We start from the raw sequence: 20,064 nt of genomic DNA on the forward strand, positions 1-20,064 counted from the left end.
TGCTACTTTCAAGATTCTTTGTTCTTTCAAAAGCTTGATTGTAGTACTTCTTGGTGTAGGTCTCTGAGTTTATATTTCTAGAAGTTTGTGTCTTTCAACAAATTTGGGAAGTTTTCAGCCATCATTTCATATTCTCCGTGCCACCCTCTCTTTTCTCCTTCCGGGATTCTCACAATTCGTGTGTTGACACAACTGGTGGTGTCTCACAGGTCCCTTAGGTACGGTTCACTTTTATTCAGTCTTTTTTTTCCTATTCTTTAGACTTGATAATTTCCATTGTCTTATCTTCACACTTACCGGGATTCATTCTTTTGCCTGTTCAAATTGCATTTGAATGCCCCTAGTAAATTTTTAATTTCAGTTATCATACTTTTCAATTCCAGAATATTTTTGATTTTCGTTTTGTTGTTGTTTTCTGTCTCTTTACTGATATCTCACTTTTGATCATATATTTTTTCTCCACATCTTCCTTTAGTTCTTTGAATTTTTTAGGGTGGTTGTTTTAAATGCTTTGTGCAGTAGATCTGCCATCAGGTTTTGTTGTTTTTTTTCAGGGACAGTTTCTTTTGAAATTTTTTTTTTCCTTTGAATGAGCCATGCTTTCCAGATTCTTTGTAAGCTTTACTTTTTATTGAAAACTGGACATTTGAATCTAGTAATATCTATGGAAATAAGATAGATTCTCTTTCTTTGCCATGGTTTGCTGGGTTTTGTTTTTCTTTGTTTTAAATTGTGGCTGTCTTTGTGCTGAGGATCAGCCTGACCTATAAACTTGAGGTATTTTTTAGCCTACACCTTTCTCTGGGTACATGCAGTGGCTTTCTAATTCCCCATATATGCATTTAGGAGTGCTATATGTGAACCTTCTTTGGATTCTGATTTGGGGGGAAAAAGATATTTTTAAGACATTTGGGGGAAAATTGAACATGAACTAGATATTAAATGATAGTAAGGAATTAATATAATTTGGTATGACAGTGGTATTGAAGTTATGTTTAAAATGAGTATTTATTAGGAGGTGAGTACTGAAATACAAGTGGGTAGAGAAAGAAATATGGAAGAATGTTGGTTATTATTTATCTGGGGTTAATGAGTATACATGGGTTCATTTTACTCTTTCTCTACTTTTTAAAAAATTTCTCTCATGAAAAGTTTAAAAACTAGCTGAAAGGTGGTAGCCATTGAAGTTGGCTGATACTTTCAAAAAGTATCTTTATTTAAATAAAAGTGAGAGAGATGAACATAGTGCATTAGAGACCAGAGTTTAAAGGGGAGAGAGTACTCTATGATGTCAGCAGCAAAAATGGCAGAATTGGAGAATTTGCAACAGTTATTAGATTTAGCTGAAAATGAATTATTGGTGACCAGTATTGGTGGATTTCACTGTCTGAAGCAGAAGTAGAAGAACAGAAGGGTGATTTGCAAGAAAAACTGAACTAGCAGCAGGGAGGATCATTTTACTTCTCTGGGTCTCACATGTTTGTAGCATCTGATATATTGGTACAATTTTCCAAGCGCTCTTTCCTGCCAGCTCAGGACAGCTAGAGATGTTGGATTAAACATTTTCTAAGGTTCTCTCACGTTGTGACATTCCATGATGCTAATGAATATGTGTGATGATTGTGCCTCTGCAAAGGAAGAGTTAGATACCATAAGAATTCAAAGAAATTTCTTCCTATAGAATGGCAGAGTCTTAGACAACAAGAGCACGTGATGGGAGGGTAGACTGAATATAAACTTATGTTTGTGCCAGTCAAATAGAATACATTGTGTTGCTAGCCTTTGATCTACTTAGAAATAAAGACCACCTAAGAATATGGCATTTAATTTACCATTTGAGTTAGGCTAGTGAATTAATTGTTAAACTAATGAATTCAGACAATTCTTTCAGTTTTTTGGGAAGCAGGTTCCAAAAATTGTTTGTTTATTAGCATCACTTGCTTTTCACATTACCTAGTTAAAACAAGTAGTTTTCTTTGTGTATATGTGTGTAAAACCCCATAATGTTTCATTTCTAGAGGAGAACATTATAAAATTCTAAAAATTAGCTTTCTTAGAAGTCATAGAAGTTTTGGCTTAGGAATGCTTAAATTGCCCAAGAGTAGTAGGTTCTTTTAAATATAATTTTCTTTAACATCTATTGCACTTTTTTTAAATTTAGGCAATTCAATTTCTTATTGCCAATCTCAACTTCTTTTGACTCTACAAAATAAATTGTATCTACAGCAGCCCCTAAAGCCAAGGAGTCTAGCAAATCATCAGATAAGACTCATGACTGAAAAACAGGTAAACCTGAAATATTTGAAACCAATGTTTGTTATCAAAGTATGTGTCAAAGAATACCACATCCAGAAATGTGAAAAATCTTACTTTAAAAGGCTACTTTAGTAAAAGAATTTGGGAAATGATGGGTTAAAACTATTAAATGGTGTCCTTATTCTAAGACTTCACTAGATAACCGTGTTCAGAAGGAGGCCTTATTATACAGTTTTTCCTGCTTCAGTTCGGTTCAGTTCAGTCGCTCAGTCATGTCCGACTCTTTGCAACCCCATGAATCGCAGCACGCCAGGCCTCCCTGTCCATCACCAACTCCCGGAGTTCACTCAGATTCAGGTCCATCAAGTCAGTGATGCCATCCAGCCATCTCATCCTCTGTCGTCCCCTTCTCCTTCTGTCCCCAATCCCTGCCAGCATCAGAGTCTTTTCCAATGAGTCAACTCTTCTCATGAGGTGGCCAAAGTACTGGAGCTTCAGCTTTAGCATCATTCCTTCCAAATAAATCCCAGGGCTGATCTCCTTCAGAATGGACTGGTTGGATCTCCTTGCAGTCCAAGGGACTCTCGAGGGTCTTCTCCAACACCACAGTTCAAAAGCATCAATTCTTTGGCGCTCAGCCTTCTTCACAGTCCAACTCTCACATCCATACATGACTACTGGAAAAACCATAGCCTTGACTAGACGGACCTTAGTCGGCAAAGTAATGTCTCTGCTTTTGAATATGCTATCTAGGTTGGTCATAACTTTTCTTCCATTTGATGACTATTTCATTAGACCGGTCTTCTTCAGTTTATACTTGGAAAATGCCGTTCTCAACTATTTTGGAATTTGCAAACAGTTATGTTTTTCTTCAAACATAATTTAACTCAGATGACCATTATATCTACTACTGTGGACAAGAATCCCTTAGAAGAAATGGAGTAGCCATCATAGTCAACAAAAGAGCCCCAAATGCAGTACTTGGATGCAATCACAAATACGACAGAATGATCTCTGTTCATTTCCAAGGCAAACCATTCAGTATCACAGTAATCCAAGTCTATGCCCTGACCAGTAATGCTGAGGAAGCTGAAGTTGAATGGTTCTGTGAAGACCTACAAGACCTTCTAGAACTACACCCAAAAAAGATGTCCTTTTCATTATAGGGGACTGGAATGCAAAAGTAGGAAGTCAAGAAACACCTGGAGTAACAGGCAAGTTTGGCCTTGGCATACAGAATGAAGCAGGGCAAAGGTGAACAGAGTTTTACCAAGAGAATGCACATACCATACATGTTTTGTCATAGCAAACACCCTCTTCCAAAAACACAGGAGAAGACTCTACATGTAGACATCACCAGATGGTCAATACCAAAATCAGATTGATTATGTTCTTTGTAGCCAAAGATGGAGCAGCTTTATATAGTCAGCAAAAACAAGACTGGAAGCTAACTGTGGCTCAGATTGTGAATTCCTTATTGCCAAATTCAGACTTAAATTGAAGAAAGCAGCAAAAACCACTAGAGCATTCAAGTATGACCTAAATCATATCCCTTATGATTATACCGGAGAAGGCAATGGCACCCCACTCCAGTACTCTTGCCTGGAAAATCCTATGGATGAAGGAGCCTGGTAGGCTGCAATCCATGGGGTCGCTAAGAGTCGGATACGACTGAGCAACTTCCCTTTCACTTTTCACTTTCATGTATTGGAGAAGGAAATGGCAACCCACTCCAGTATTCTTGCCTGGAGAATCCCAGAGACGGGGGAGCCTGGTGGACTGCCATCTATGGGGTCGCACAGAGTTGGATACGACTGAAGTGACTTAGCAGTAGCAGTATGATTATACAAGTGACAAGTAGGCTAAAGGGATTAGGATTGTATAGGAGGCAGTGATCAAGACCATCTCCAAGAAAAAGAAAGGCAAAATGGTTGTCAAAGGAGGCCTTACTGTGAAGGCTATGAAAAGAAGAGAAGAGAAAGGCGAAGGAGAAAAGGAAAGATATACCCATTTGAATGCAGAGTTCCAAAGAATAGCAAGGAGAGATAAGAAAGACTTCCCTAGTGATCAGTGCAAAGAAATAGAGGAAAATGAGATGGGAAAGAGTAGAGATCAGTTCAAGAAAATTTGAGATACCAATGGAACATTTCATGCAAAGATGAACACAATAAAGGACAGAAATGGTATGGATTTAACAGAAGCAGAAGATATTAAGAAGAGGTGGCAAGAATCCACAGAAGAACTATACAAAAAAAGTCTTCATGACCCAGATAATCATGATGGTGTGATCACTCACCTAGAGCCAAACATCCTGGAATGTGAAGTCAAGGGGGCCTTAGGAAGCATCACTATGAACAAAGCTAGTGAAAGTGAGCTATTTCAAATCCTACGAGATGATGCTGTGAAAGTGCTGCACTCTATATGCCAGCGGAAAACTCAGCAGTGGCCATAGGACTGGTCATTTTTTCATTCCAGTCCCAAAGAAAGGCAATGCCAAAAAATGCTCAAACTACTGCACAGTCTCACATGCTAGCTAGCAAAGTAATGCTCAAAATTCTCCAAGCCAAGCTTCAACAATTCGTGAACCATGAACTTTGAAATGGTCAAGCTGGATTTAGGAAAGGCAGAGGAACCAGAGATCAAATTGCCAGCATCATTGGATCATCAAAAAAGCAAGAGAGTTCCAGAAAAACATCTACTTTATTGACTATGCCCAAGCCTTTGACTGTGTGGATCACAACAAATTGTGGAAAATTCTGAAAGAGATGGGAATACCAGAGCACCTGATCTGCCTCCTGAGAAATCTGTATGCAGGTCAGGAAGCAACAGTTAGAACTGGACATGGAACAACCAACTGGTTCCAAATAGGGAAAGGAGTACATCAAGGCTATATATTGTCATTCTGCTTATTTAACTTATATGCAGAGTACATAATGTGAAATACTGGGCTGGATGAAGCGTAAGCTGGAATCAAGATTGCCAGGAGAAATATCAAGAACCTCAGATATGCAGGTGACACCACTGTTACGGCATAAAGTGAAGAGGAGCTAAAGAGTCTCTTGATGAAAGTGAAAGAGGAGAGTGAAAAAGTTGGCTTAAAACTCAACATTTAGAAAACTAAGATCATGGCATCTGATCCCATCACTTCATGGGAAATAGATGGGGGAATAGTGGCAGACTTTTGGGGGGGCCTCCAAAATCACTGCAGATGGTGACTGAAGCCATGAAATTAAAAGAGGCTTGCTCCTTGGAAGAAAAGTTATGACCAACCTAGATAGCATATTCAAAAGCAGAGACTTTACTTTGGCAGCAAAGGCCCATCTAGTCAACACTGGTTTTTCCAGTAGTCATGTATAGATGTGAGAGTTGGACCATAAGGAAAGCTGAGTGCCAAAGAATTGATGCTTTTGAACTGTGGTATTGGAGAAGACTAAGATCAGTCTTGGGTGTTCATTGGAAGGACTGATGCTGAAGCTGAAACTCCAAAACTTTGGCCACCTGATGTGAAGAACTGAGTCACTGGAAAAGATCCTGATGCTGGGAATGATTGAGGGCAGGAGGAGAAGCAGACAACAGAGGATGAGATGGTTGCATGGCATCACCGACTCAAAGGACATGAGTTTGGGTAAACTTTGGGAATTGGGGATGGACAGGGATGCCTGTGGTGTGGCAGTCCATGGGGTCACAAAGAGTCAGACACGACTGAGCAACTGAACTGATGTTCTTCTTTCTCTTAAAAGAGTTATTAGGACTTCATGGCAGTCAAGTGGTTGAGACTGCCTCCCAGTGCGTAGGGTGTGTGTTCAATCCGTGATCAGAGAGCTAAGATCCTATGTGCCTCTTGGCCAAAAACCAAAGCATAAACAGAAGCAATATTGAAACAAATTCAATAAAGACTTAAAAATGGTCCACATTAAAAAAAAATGTTTAAAAAGTTATCAGGGAACAGTATTTGTATAATTTGGTCATTCAAAATGTGTGACTTTTTCTATAGAGCATTTTTTTTAATGAGTCATAGTAGGTTTGGAGAAGGAAATGGCAATCCACTCCAGTGTTCTTGCCTGGAGAATCTCAGGGACAGAGGAGCCTAGTGGGCTGCCATCTGTGGGGTCGCACAGAGTTGGACATGACTGAAGCAACTTAGCAGCAGCAGTAGGTTTCCACTTATATACCCACACAGAGCTTTTGGCTCCCAAAACAGATTCTAGCAACAGTTTTAGTTCTGTTTCTTTAATCTTTGTGACCAGAAGACAAAAATAAGGGGAAAAAATGGTCAGGGTGGGGAGAGTTACAGAAAGGATGAAACAGAAAAAAGTCAGCAGTCAAAAGGAAAATTTTGTTTGGTATTGTGAGCCATAATCCTACGAAAGAGTCATCAGAACAATTTGGTTTTTGTCGTGATAGGTTTTTTAAAATTGAAGTATAGTTGATTTACAGTATTAACTTCAGGTGTGTAACAGTGAATCAATAGTTTTACAGATTTTATTCCATTAAAAGTTATTATAAGATAATAGTTATAATTCTCTGGCTATACAGTATATCCTTGTTGCTTATCTATTTTGGTATATTTTTTAATGTCTGAGGGGAATTTGAATGTGAGTGTGATAGCTGTTCAGTCATGCCTGACTCTTTGCAACCCCATGGACTGCAAAGTAGCCTACCAGGCTCCTCTGTCCATGGAATTCTCTAGGCAAGAACACTGGAGTGGGTTGCCATTTCCTTCTCCATTGATATGAAGAGTAATACTTTTATTTGAACTTTTAAAAATTTTCTAGGAGAGAGGGAGGGGAAAAATTCTCCAAATTATTAGTATTAACATTATTATAATATTTACTTGCTATTCACTAATAAAATAGAGTAGATACTTTTCAAGCATTTAAATAAATTGAAAATTTACTCAAATCACCTTTTTACAAATATACTTACGTTATATAAGATATTTAAGGTCTTTTAAAAAGAATGCAAAGTATCTCACACACTTGATTTTAAAATTGATCATTGTACTTAAGAACCTGTTATTGATGTTAATATCATGAATTTAAATGTCATTTTAAAAATATCTGTTTCTGTTCTTACTGTATTTTATGTTCTTTTCTTCCCCATTGTTTTTATTTATAGTTAGATTTTATTCTTTTTTTAATTTGGAGAGAGTTCCCTTCTCAGGGTAAATACATATTTCAAATCAGGGATACAAAACTTAGGAGTGTCTTTCAGAATATTTTTACTATAATCAGTCACCTAGATGGACAGACTCCTTTTCATAGTTAGACCTTGTCCATTATACAAGGAACTACCTAAGTTATTGGCTCTTCCAGTCAGATATGTTTGATTTTGTTGTGACCCTGGTCATTGTTAAGGTGACAGTTAAATAAAAAACCCTAAATAAAAAGTTCAGTTAAATAAGAAACTTAAGGTCTGTTTAATTCACTGAAATTATTAGGCTTTTAATTTACTCATTAAGACCTATATATGTGTTCTGGAATTATGTAATTCCAGATATAATGTAAGTATCCGTGCTTATTTGCATCCTTTTTAGTCTAATTTTGTTAGAAATAAATCTGTTTTAATTTTAATCATTATGTGTGTATAAAAATTCATATTAAAGATTTTGGAGAAAAAGTCTGTTGTTCTGAAAATAAAGGAAATTATTTATAAGAGGGCATTTCTTCACCCTATATCTTAAAGTTGATCCCTCTGTCTCCTTGTAATTGTAGCGGGAGGAAGCAGAATGGGAAAACATGAATGTGCTGCTGATGATGCATGGCTTAAAGCCTTTATCTCTAGTCAAAAGAACAGATATGAAAGGTAATCAAATTATATTCTTGCTCCTTAAGATAAAAGGCTTTTTTTGTTAAAAATTTTCAATATTAATTTTTTTCTTATCTTCATTTTTACTATGTGTATTACATTTCAAAAAAATGTAGATCTCATCATTTTTGACAAACAGTCATCACAGACCATGAGGGAGAATTTAAAAACAATGATGGAGGAAACATCACGTCAACAGAACATGATCCAGGAGCTCATAGAAACTAATAAACAGCTTAAGTAAGAAAATGGAAAAAAATCTGTTTTGAATTGTATGTGAACAAATTATATGCATTTAAAAAAATAACTCGCTTAAAAATAATCTTGGAATTTAATTTTCCATTGACTAAATATTAAGTAAAAAATATTTTTAGCAGGTAAATCATTTGGTAATAGTTTCGATATATAATGATACCCTATGTTTCCTCTGTTGGTTTGTGTTATAGAAATTTTAAGAATGCAAAAAAATTTTAGAAAGTTGTTATGTTGTTAGATGAATATGTTGGTTGATATGATTTGTTTCTATTACTAAGAGAAGGAATTGTGTGTCTGTTACTAGAAATGAACTTCAGCAACAGCAAAGCCGAGCAGCAGATCAGGAACAACGAGCTAATGACTTGGAACAAATTATGGAGAGTGTGAAGTCCAAAATTGGTGAAATGGAGGATGAATCTGTAAATAGGGTTTGCCAGCAACAGAATAAAATAAAAGAACTTCAAAAGGAGCATAAAGCTTTACAGGTACTGAGTTAAACATTTTCTTACATGATAGTCTTAAAACACCTTGTCAGTGTTACAGGTGACTTCCATGTTGCTTAACTCAGTGATCCTTATCTTCCTTTACCTATTATTGTCATTGTCTTGAAATTCTTTCTTTGCTGTTTCCATAATATCTTCTCTTCTGGTTTTCCTCTAACCCCACTGGTTATTTTTTGATCCCTTTGTTGATTCTTCTCATTTTCCATGACTCATCCCTTCAGTTCAGTCGCTCAGTCGTCTCCGACTTTTTGTGACCCCATAAATCGCAGCATGCCAGGCCTCCCTGTCCATCACCAACTCCTGGAGTTCACTCAGACTCTCATCCATCGAGTCAATGATGCCATCTAGCCATCTTATCCTGTCGTCCCCTTCTCCTCCTACCCCCAATCCCTCCCAGCATCAGGATCTTTTCTAATGAGTCAATTCTTTGCATGAGGTGGCCAAAGTATTGGAGTTTCAGCTTCAGCATCAGTCTTTCCAATGAATACCCAGGACTGATCTCCTTTAGGTTGGACTGGTTGGATCTCCTTGCAGTCCAAGGGACTCTCAAGAGTCTTCTCCAACACCACAGTTCAAAAGCATCAATTCTTTGGCACTCAGGCTTTTTTCACAGTCCAACTCTCACATCCATACATGAGCACTGGAAAAACCATAACCTTGACTAGACGGACCTTTGTTGGCAAAGTAATGTCTCTGCTTTTTCATATGCTATCTAGGTTGGTCATAACTTTCCTTCCAAGGAGCAAGCGTCTTTTAATTTCATGGCTGCAGTCACCATCTGCAGTGATTTTGGAGCCCCCCAAAATAAAGTCTGACACTGTTTCCACTGTTTCCCCATCTATTTCCCATGAGGTGATGGGACCAGATGCCATGATCTTCGTTTTCTGAACGTTAAGCTTTAAACCAACTTTTTCACTCTCCTCTTTCACTTTCATCAAGAGGCTCTTCAGTTCCTCTTCACTTTCTGCCATAAGGGTGTTATCATCTGCATATCTGAGGTTATTAATATTTCTCCCTGCAATCTTGATTTCCAGCTTGTGCTTCTTCCAGCCCAGCATTTCTCATGATGTACTCTGCATAGAAGTTAAATAAGCAGGGTGACAATATACAGCCTTGACATACTCCTTTTCCTAGTTGGAACCAGTCTGTTGTTCCATGTCCAGTTCTAACTGTTGCTTCCTGACCTGCATATAGGTTTCTCAAGAGGCAGGTCAGGTGGTCTGGTATTCCCATCTCTCAGAATTTTCCACAGTTTATTGTGATCCACACAGTCAAAGGCTTTGGCATAGTCAATAAAGCAGAAATGATGTTTTTTCTGGAACTCTCTTGCTTTTTCCATGATCCAGTGGATGTTGGCAATTTGATCTCTGGTTCCTTTGCCTTTTCTAAAACTAGCTTGAACATGAGGAAGTTCACCGTTCACGTATTACTGAAGCCTGGCTTGGAGAATTTTGAGCATTACTTAACTAGCATGTGAGATGAGTGCAAGCTTGTGCAGTAGTTTGAGCATTGTTTGGCATTGCCTTTCTTTGGGATTGGAATGAAAACTGACCTTTTCCAGTCCTGTGGCCACTGCTGAGTTTTCCAAATTTGTTGGCATATTGAGTGCAGCACTTTCACAGCATCATCTTTCAGGATTTGATATAGCTGAATTGGAATTACATCACCTCCACTAGCTTTGTTCATAGTGATGCTTTCTAAGGCCCACTTGACTTCACATTCCAGGATGTCTGGCTGTAGGTGAGTGATCACACCGTCATGGTTATCTGGGTTGTACTCATCCCTTGCTGCTGCTGCTGAGTCGCTCAGTCGTGTCTGACTCTGTGCGACCCCATAGATGGCAGACCAACAGGCTCCCCCTCCCTGGGATTCTCCAGGCAAGAAGGATTGGGTTGCCATCCTTCTCCAATGCATGAAAGTGAAAAGTGAAAGTGAAGTCGCTCAGTCGTGTCTGACTCTTAGCCGCCCCATGGACTGCAGCCTATCAGACTCCTCCGTCCGTGGGATTTTCCAGGCAAGAGTACTGGAGTGGGCTGCCATTGCCTTCTCCGACCTTTCTTTTTCCTATAAATTCTAACTTCTTTGGTGATGCTCAGTCTAAGTCATAGTACTTTTAAATCTGTGGCACAGGCTTCTTCCCTTAATTGCATACTCACATCCTGCATCCTACTTGATATCTCTATTGGATGGCTAATTAGGCATGTAGAACTTTTTAACATGTCCAAAACCATACCTGGATTTCTTCCCCAAACTTTTGTCTTTTAGTCTCCACTCTGGTCCAAGTTACTTTCATTTCTTTCTTGTGTCTTTCTTGGTTTCCCTACTCCAAGCCTTGCCTTTTTCAATGTGCTCTCAACATTGTAGCACCCTCTAACTTCACTTTTTCTTTTTTTTAAGGGAAAAATCCAAAACTCTTTACCATGATCTTGCATGATTGTCCCTGTGTTGCACCTCTTGCATATTCTATTCCAGTCACACTGGCATTCTTGATTTTCTTTGAACATTTTCCTTGAACATTCTCACCTCAGGGACTTTGTATATTTTGTTCTTTTTCCCGCTACCATGCGTGGTTTTTTAGCTGCGTGGTTTGTTTCCTCTCTGCTTACTCAAGTGTCACATCACCATCTCTCCGGGATTCCTTTTTTGACTGCTTCACTTACAGTTGGCAGTCCTATCCCCCAACATATCATCTGGCCTTCCCTGCTTTGTTTTATCCATAATTCTTACCACCATCTAACATGCTGATATACTATACACTTTGTTTGTATATCTCTGTGTTAGAATGCAAGCTCCATGAGGGCTGATATTTTTGTCTGTTTTGTCTAGGGCTGAGAAAATGTCTGCTTTATTATTAGTTGTAGATGCTCAATAGATATTTGAATTATTGATTATAAATTTTTTAGTTTTTATTGAAATAGCAATGTTATAACATTGAATATTTAATTCCTAATTTTAAAAACCTCTTTTAAAACTTGGGTGTTTATTGTAGTTGAAAGAAAGAAATCTTTTGTAGGAAAAATCAATAGTTGTGTAAGACATTACAGATTAGAAACAGTATATCATTATAAATGTTTTCTGTTGGCACAGCATTATGTGTACCTGTTGCATACAAGGTGTTTAGCTGCCTAAAGGGACAGTACTCCTTAGGCAGGGTCTGGCTGTCCCCTCAGTTTATGCTAGCAGCATTGGAAGGATGTGATAAGTTAAATTTCAGGGATCAGAGAGAAACAGCGCGAGATACTAAGAATTCCTGGTATGAAGCTGCAGGCAGTTGGTGTTCTGCCCTCATTTAGCCTGCCAGCTTGGGGCCAGCAGTGTTGGACCTGTTGGTGTTCATAGCTCCAGAGAAGATACTAATCATTCTTTGGCCAAGCCTGTTTCTGTTATTTATCAGTCAATAAGATCTAGCATTTACGTTTTTAGGTTTGCTTTGTTAGGTAGCGTTCCTTATCAACAGTATATTCTAAACTGTCTCTGTGGGGAGGGGGATTTTGGACATATTTCTCTATGCATTTGATTTTGACCTTCATCTCAGATATAGGACATGTAGAAATATGAAGCTCTGTAGCTCAGGGGTCCCCAGTCTCTTGGATCTAATACCTGGTAAGAGGTGGAGCTGATGTAATAATAATAAAGTACACAGTAAATATAATACACTTGAATCATCCCAACCCCCCTCCCCCATCTGTAGAAAGATTGTCTTCCACAGAATCAGTTGCTAGTGCCAAAAAAGCTGGGGACCATTGCTTTAACTCATCAACTTTCTGATGTGGGAAGTAGCCATCAGGTGGTGCTAGAGGGAGTTGAAGGCAGAGAGATCTGTGTGGGTTTTTTTTTTTCTTTTCTTAAGGAAGATACCTATTTTTTTTTTTTCCTTAGAGAGATTGATCTATAAATAATCACAAGCTGAATTATTATAATGTAAGGCTTATGAATTTACCAGGGTTTTAGACAATTCAAAGAAAAATGCTTGAGTATTCATTGGTAAGGGGTGATTTGAATGGAGTGTCAACATATTTTCTGTCAAGTATTTCATCTGTCCTAAATGAATTATAGGCCATTTAAGTTTTCACTTCAGGGTTCAGAGTTTTGTTATATAGCTTTTAAATGTGTACAGAGGAAGTCTCATGTTCCAGTCGGCCATGGGAAACAGACAGAATTAGGGTGGGGGTGTGAAAACTTGGTTTTGTGAAAGGGTGTGTGTGCTCAGTAGTGTTTGACTCTTGGCCATCCCGTGGACTAGCATGCCAGGCTCCTCTGTCTGTGGAATTTTCTAGGCAAGAATACTGGAGCGGGTTGCCATTGCTTACTCCAGGGGATCTTCTTGATCCAGGGATTGAACCCACGTGTTTCTTGCATCTACTGCATTGGGGATTGGATTCTTTACTGCTGGGCCACCTGGAAAGCCCTGGGGAAGGGTATCTGTGCTAATTTGATCAATTGAAACTAGTTGCTTGCTTGTTTCTTAAGTACATGAAGGGCAAAGCCTCAAGGGCAATTCCCAAGAAATTGCTGCCCCTCAGTGTTGCCTGATTTTTTGTACAGTTCTGTCACAGATTGGTCATATATTCTATTCTGTACTAGTTAATTTGTGCTTTCTTGGGGAAGATGTAAGTGCTCCTGGAAAAGAATTATTTCATAGTTTCAGGCACGTTTTTTTGGGGGGGCATACACTTGTTTCCAGTGTTAGAATGGTTTAGTGCTGCATATTTTGCAGTTGAGAGAAAGGAAACATTGATTTTGTGTGTATGTGGCAGAGAGATCAAGGAAATTAATAGATGTTTGACAATAATACTTTGAAAGATTGTTATTGAGAGATTGCTGGGAAATGCAGAAACTAAAGACAACATTTCTATGTTCTGCAGTGCAGTTTTCCTCTTTCTGTACTTAGACAACATGTGTTAGCATCTGTAGATATAGTTTGATAAATTTTTCAGTCCTCTAAAGATCAATGCAGAGTACATCATGTGAAATGCTGGACTAGATGAAGCACAAGCTGGAATCAAGATTGCCGGGAGAAATATCAATAACCTCAGATATGCAGATGACACCACTCTTATGGCAGAAGGTGAAGAGGAACTAAAGAGCCTCTTGATGAAAGTGAAAGAGGAGAGTAAAAAAGTTGGTTTAAAACTCGGCTTTCGAAAAACGAAGATCATGGCATCTGGTCCCATCACTTCATGGCAAATAGATGGGGAAACATGGAAACAGTGACAGACTTTATTTTCTTGGGCTCCAAAGTCACTGTAGATGGTGACTACATCCATGAAATTAAAAGATGCTTGCTCCTTGGAAGAAAAGCTATGACCAACCTAGACAGCATATTAAAAAGCAGAGACATTACTTTGCCAACAAAGGTCAGTATAGTCAAAACTGTGGTTTCTTCAGTAGTCATGTATGGATGTGAGAGTTGGACTATAAAGAAACCTGAGGGCTGAATAATTGATGCTTTTGAACTGTGGTGTTGGAGAAGACTCTTGGACTGCAAGAAGATCCAGCCAGTCCCTTGGACTGCAAGGGGCCTAAAGGAAATCAGTCCTGAATATTCATTGGAAGGACTGGTGCTGAAGCTGAGCTCCAGTACTTTGGCCACCTGATGTGAAGAACTGACTCATTGGAAAAGACCCTGATGTTGAGAATCATTGAAAGCAGGAGGAGAAGGGGACGACGGGATGAGATGGTTGGATGGCATCACTGACTCAATCAATGGACATGAGTTTGAGTAAACTCTGGGAGTTGGTGATAGACAGGGAGGCCTGGCGTGCTGCAGTCCATGGGGTCACAGAGTTGGACATGACTTGGCGACTGAACTGAAAGATCTAAGCAGGTAATTTCAGTTTTAAATCAATGTGATCAGTATCAGCATGTAGTCTCCCTCTTCTTTCTCCATACGGAATATATGGATCAGAAAGCTGATTTTTGCTTTTCTTTTAGTGGTTACCTTAAAGATTAAAATATGCACTCTTGACTTCTCAAAATGTAATGTTACTTTGTACTGTCTACCTTATTCTATGACATTGGCAAGATTGTTTTATAATTATTACATTCTTCAACTTATTGTTGTATATTTCAATTCTGTATTTTTATTCTCTATACATTTATTTACTACTGACAGTTGAAATAGCACAAAATATTTTCTTCCTGTTGTTTAAACTTTTAATAAGCAGAGGAAAAAAATCTAGTTTTATACTGTCTGTCCTAATTATTATGTATTGTTCCAGCCATCCAGTGTGGGCTTCCCAAGTGGCTCAGTGCTAAAGAATCCACCTGCTAATGCAGGAGATGCAAGATACACCAGTTTTATCCCTGGGTCGGGAAGATCCCCTAAAGGAGGAAATGGCAACCCACTCCAGTGTTCTTGCCTGGAAAATGCCATGGACAGAGGAGCCTGGAGGGCTACAGGCTGTGGGGTCACAAAGAGTTGGACACGATTGAGCACACCCCACCTCCTTTGGCAAACCACTCAGTGTAAAGCCACCAAGCTCTTCTGTACACTTCTCCACAAGTCCTTTAGCTTCAATTTCTTTTTTTTTACTCTTGTGTTGGATTTCCCTATCGACTTTAGCTTTCTGCAATACACAGGGAACCATGAGACAGAGTGTTTCTTAGGTCCAAATGAGAAAATAGATCTACTGTTTATTAACATCAGCAAGATATTCCTAACAAATGATGGCCTTATAAGTAACTGACATCTAGGTAGGGAGGAAAGAGAGATCAGAAGGATGGCAGGGCTTATTAAAATTGTTATTGGGCCCTCTCCAGATTCTTGGTCAGTAATACCTTAGAAATATGAATATTGCTCCCACAAGATTCTTAAGTTTTTTAGTGAAAGGATAGCTTGCGCACAGGGAAAAGGTGGAAAAGAGTGCCAGATTCTGGCGAACTTTCAGGGAAGTCTGGTTTTAAAGGGATTGTGAGGCAGGGGGCCACAGTGTGCCTGATTAGCTTGTGCTCAGTTCTTGGATTGGTTGACATCAAGGTGAAGTTTCAGGTATCATCAACCTTCCGATTTCAAATGTTCTGGTGTCTACATGCTTGCAGTCAGCAGATTTCATCTGGAGGGGGTCTACCTCCTATAAAAACAGCTTAGTAATGTGTGTCATTCTTTTATATCTTTCAGGGAACTGGGAGTTCAGTGATTCTTCTTTGTGGCAGATTTATGTGTGTGTGTATATATATATATATCAGAGGAACAGAGATAATTTTTTATTCCTGTGGGTCCCTGGGTGTTATCTCTGAGGCCCAAGCTTTCAGGTACTTTTGTTGTACCAAGCCTGTCAAGGCTACTTGCTCAAGGCCATTTTCTTGGTTCTTCTCTAAAATGGTATTCTTGTCTTCTTGTCTCAAAATCATTGTTCATCTTTCACTCAGCGTGATTACTTTAAGATTCATGCATGTTGCTGGATGTATCAACAGATTATTATGTTGTGTGAATATACTGCAGTTTGTTGATTTGCCTGTTGATGGACATTAGACTTGTTTCCACTTCTGGCTAATACAAATAAAACTTTTACAAAATTTGTGTTATTCTGTGGCCTTATGCTTTCTTTCTCTCTTGGTAGATACCTAAGACCAGAATTGCTAAGAGTAAGTGTATAGTTAACTTCTTAAGATGCTGCCTGTGACTTGTCTTCATTCTCTCAGTGTCTTGAAGGAGCATAAGTACTTAAATTTGATGAAGTTCACCCTATCAGTTTTGTTTTTTTTTAAATAGATTGTGTTTTTGATTTGTATATAAAGACAACTTTTCATAGCCCAAGGTTACAATATCCAGTTGTTCCACCACTATTTGTTTAAAAAAACTATCCTTTCTCCATTAGATTGCCTTTGTATCTTTGGTGAGAATCAGTGTATGTGTGGGTCTATTTCTGGATTATCCTGCTCCATTGATATATGTATCTTTGTTTACACCAGAACCACATTGCTTTGATTACTGTTAATCTGAAAATAGGCACTCTGAGTCTTCTACTTTTGTTCTTTTTCAGTATCATGTTGGCTGTTTAATTTTTAAAACATTTTAAAATTTACTAAAAAAAATTTGTTGGAATATAGTGGATTTACAATGTTGTGCTAGTTTCAGATGTACAGCAAAATAAATCATTTATATATTACATGTATCTTTTTTTCAGACTCTTTTCCCTTATAGGTAACTGCAAAGTATTGAGTAGAGTTCCCTGGGCTATACAGAAGGTCCTTAATTAGTTATCTATTTTATATATAGTAGTGTGTATACTATCAATCTCAGTCTCCCAATTTATCCCTTCTCCACACCCACTCCACTCCCCCTCCACTGCTGCTGCTGCTAAGTCGCTTCAGTCGTGTCCAAGTGTGTGACCCCATAGACCCCCACCAGCTCCCCTGTCCCTGGGATTCTCCAGGCAAGAACACTAGAGTGGGTTGCATAAAAGTGAAAGTGAAGTCGTTCAGTTGTGTCTGACTCTTAGCGACCCCATGGACTGCAGCCCATGAGGCTCCTCCATCCATGGGATTTTCCAGGCAAGAGTGCTGGAGTGGGGTGCCATCGCCTTATCCACCACTTCCCCTTGCCCCCCGGTAAATATGTTTGTTTTCTACATCTGTGACTCTATTTCTGTTTTGTAAATAAGTTCATTTGAACCTTTTTGTTTCTAAATTCTACATATAAATGGTATGATATGATATTTGTCTTTTTGTGGTCTGACTTACTTAGTATGATAATCTCTGGGTTGATCAATGTTGCTGCAAATGGCATGTTTTTTTTTTATGGCTGAGTAATATTCCGTTATAAGTAACTACCACGTCTTCTTTATCCATGCCTTTGTCAGTGGACATTTAGGTTGCTTCCATGTCTTGGCTATTGTAAACAGTGCTGCAGTGAACACTGGGGTATATGTATCTTTTCAAATTGTAGTTTTCTCTGGATATATGCCCAAGAGTGGGATTGCTGGATCATATGATAGTTCCGTATTTTTTGAAAGAACCTTCATACTGTTCTCCATAATGGTTGTACCAATGTGCATTCCCACCCACAGTATAGGAAGGTTCCTTTTTCTCTATACCCTCTCCGGCATTTATTGTTTGTAGATTTGGTGATGATGGTTATTATGATTGGTATGAAATGTAATCTCATTGTAGTTTTGATTCGCATTTCTCTAATAAGTGATGTTAAGCATATTTTCATGTGCTTTTTGCTATCTGTATGTGTTTGAAGAAATGTCTATTTAGATCTTCCACCTATTGTTTGATTGGGTTGTTCCTTTTTTTTTATACTGAGCTTGCATAAGCTATATGCTTTGTAAATTACTCCCTTCTTGGTCACTTGGCTTGCAAATACTTTATCTCACATGTCTTGTGGAATCTTAGTTCCCTAACCAGGGCTTGAACGTACACCTTTGGCTGTCTTTTGGTTTATGATTTCCTTTGCTGGGCAAAAGTTATTAAGTTTAATTAGGTCCAATTTGTTTATTTTTGTTTTTATTTTCATAACTCTAGGAGATGAATCAAAAAAGATACTTATGTGATTTATGTCAGAAAGTGTTCTGCCTTTGTTTTCCTCTAAGAGTTTTATAGCGTCCGGCCTTACATTTAGATCGTTACTCCATTTCAAGTTTATTTTTGTGTATGGTGTTCATTAGATCAAATCAGTCAGTCCTAAAGGAAATCAACCCTGAATACTCAGTGGAAGGACTGATGGTAAAACTGAAGTTCCAGTGCTTTGGCCACCTGATGTGAAGCGCCAACTCACTGGAAAAGACCCTAATGCTGGGAAAATTGAAGGCAAAAGGAGAAGAGGGCAGCAGAGGATAAGATGATCAGATAGCATCACTGACTCAGTGGACATGAACTTGAGAAGAATCCCAGAGCTAGTGAAGGACAGGGAAGCCTGGTATGCCGCAGTCCATGGAGCCGCAAAGAATTGGACATAGCTTAGCGACTGAACAACAACAAATGGTGTTAGTGTTCTAATTTCATTTCTTTCCCTGAAAATGGATTTTTACCCTGAAATTTCATCACATCTTTTTTATGTGTTTATTTTTATTTATAATTTATTTATTTGGCTGTGCCGGGTCATAGTGGTGACATGTGGGATCTAGTTCCCTGTCCAGGGATTGAACCTGGGCCCCTGCATTGGGAGCACAGAGTCTTAACTGCTGGAATGGGAGGCCCCTAATTTCATTCTTTTGTATGCAGCAGTCCAGTTTTCCTATTACCATTTATTGATAAGACTGTCTTTTCTCCCGTGTATATTTTTGCCTCCTTTGTCATAGATTAAATGACCATAGGGGTATAGGTTTATCTCTGGACTTTATATCCTGTCCCATGGATCTATATTTCTGTTTTTGTGCCAGTTCCATACTGTGAGTCAGGGAACCTGATTTCCTCCAGCTCTGTTTTTCTTTCTAAAGATTACTTTGGCTATTCAGGGTCTTTTATGTTTCCATATAAATTGTAAAAATTTTTTGTTATAATTCTGTGAAGGATGCCATTGGTAATTTGATAGGTGTTGCATTGAATCTGTAGATTGCTTTGAATTGTATAGTCATTTTGACTATATTCTTTCAATCCAAAAACATAATATATGTCTACATCTGTTTGTGCCATCTTTGATCTCTTTCATCAGCATTTTATAGTTTTCTGAGTACAGGTCTTTTGCCTCCTTAGGTAGGTTTATTCTTCAGTATTTTATTCTTTTTGATGCAACAGTAAATGGAATCATTTCCTTAATTTCTCTGATTTTTGTTGTTAGTGTATAGGAATGTAAGAAATTTCTGTGTGTTAATTTTGTATCCTGCAACTTTACCACATTGACTGAGCTCTAGTAGTTTTCTGGTAGCATCTTTAGGATTGTCTCTGTGTAGTATCATGTCATTTGCAAACAATGATAGTTTTACTTCTTCTTTTTCAATTAGATTTCCTTTTATTTCTTTTTCTTCTCAGAAAGCTGTAGCTAGAACTTGGGAAACTATGTGAATTAAAGTGGTGAGAGTAGAGATCCTTTTCTTGTTCCTGATCTTAGAAAAACTAAGTTTTTCTCTCTTGAGAATGATGTTAACTATGGGTTTGTTGTATATGGCCTTTTATTATGTTGAGATAGTTTCCCTCTATGCCCACCTTCTGGAGAGTTTTTTTTTGTTGTCATAAATGGGTGCTGAATTTTGTCAGAAGTTTTTTCTGCATCTGTTGAGATGATCATGTTTTTATTCTTCAGTTTGTTAATGTGTTGTATCATACTGGTTTGCATATGTTTGTATCCCTGGGATAA

The 20,064-nt window shown here is 38.3% G+C and overlaps 1 protein-coding gene across 30 annotated transcripts in view; it reads left to right on the top strand.

The window, feature by feature from the left end:
- The window catches only part of CEP70 (centrosomal protein 70), a 97,831-nt gene that overhangs the window by 25,843 nt on the left and 51,924 nt on the right, over positions 1-20,064 (top strand). For 10 of the 30 annotated variants that reach the window (XM_060395320.1, XM_060395318.1, XM_060395316.1 and 7 more), the window contains exons 3-6: positions 2,227-2,286; positions 7,971-8,061; positions 8,181-8,304; positions 8,624-8,804. In XM_060395320.1, the coding sequence (XP_060251303.1) occupies positions 2,227-2,286; positions 7,971-8,061; positions 8,181-8,304; positions 8,624-8,804 (456 nt within the window). Of the gene's footprint in view, positions 1-2,161; positions 2,287-7,970; positions 8,062-8,180; positions 8,337-8,623; positions 8,805-20,064 lie in introns of those variants that run through there. The other 20 variants (XM_060395332.1, XM_060395330.1, XM_027959981.2 and 17 more) reach the window with 9 other exon arrangements.

Source organism: Ovis aries, chromosome 1 (assembly GCF_016772045.2).
Source record: "Ovis aries strain OAR_USU_Benz2616 breed Rambouillet chromosome 1, ARS-UI_Ramb_v3.0, whole genome shotgun sequence".
Classification (NCBI taxonomy): Eukaryota; Metazoa; Chordata; class Mammalia; order Artiodactyla; family Bovidae; genus Ovis; species Ovis aries.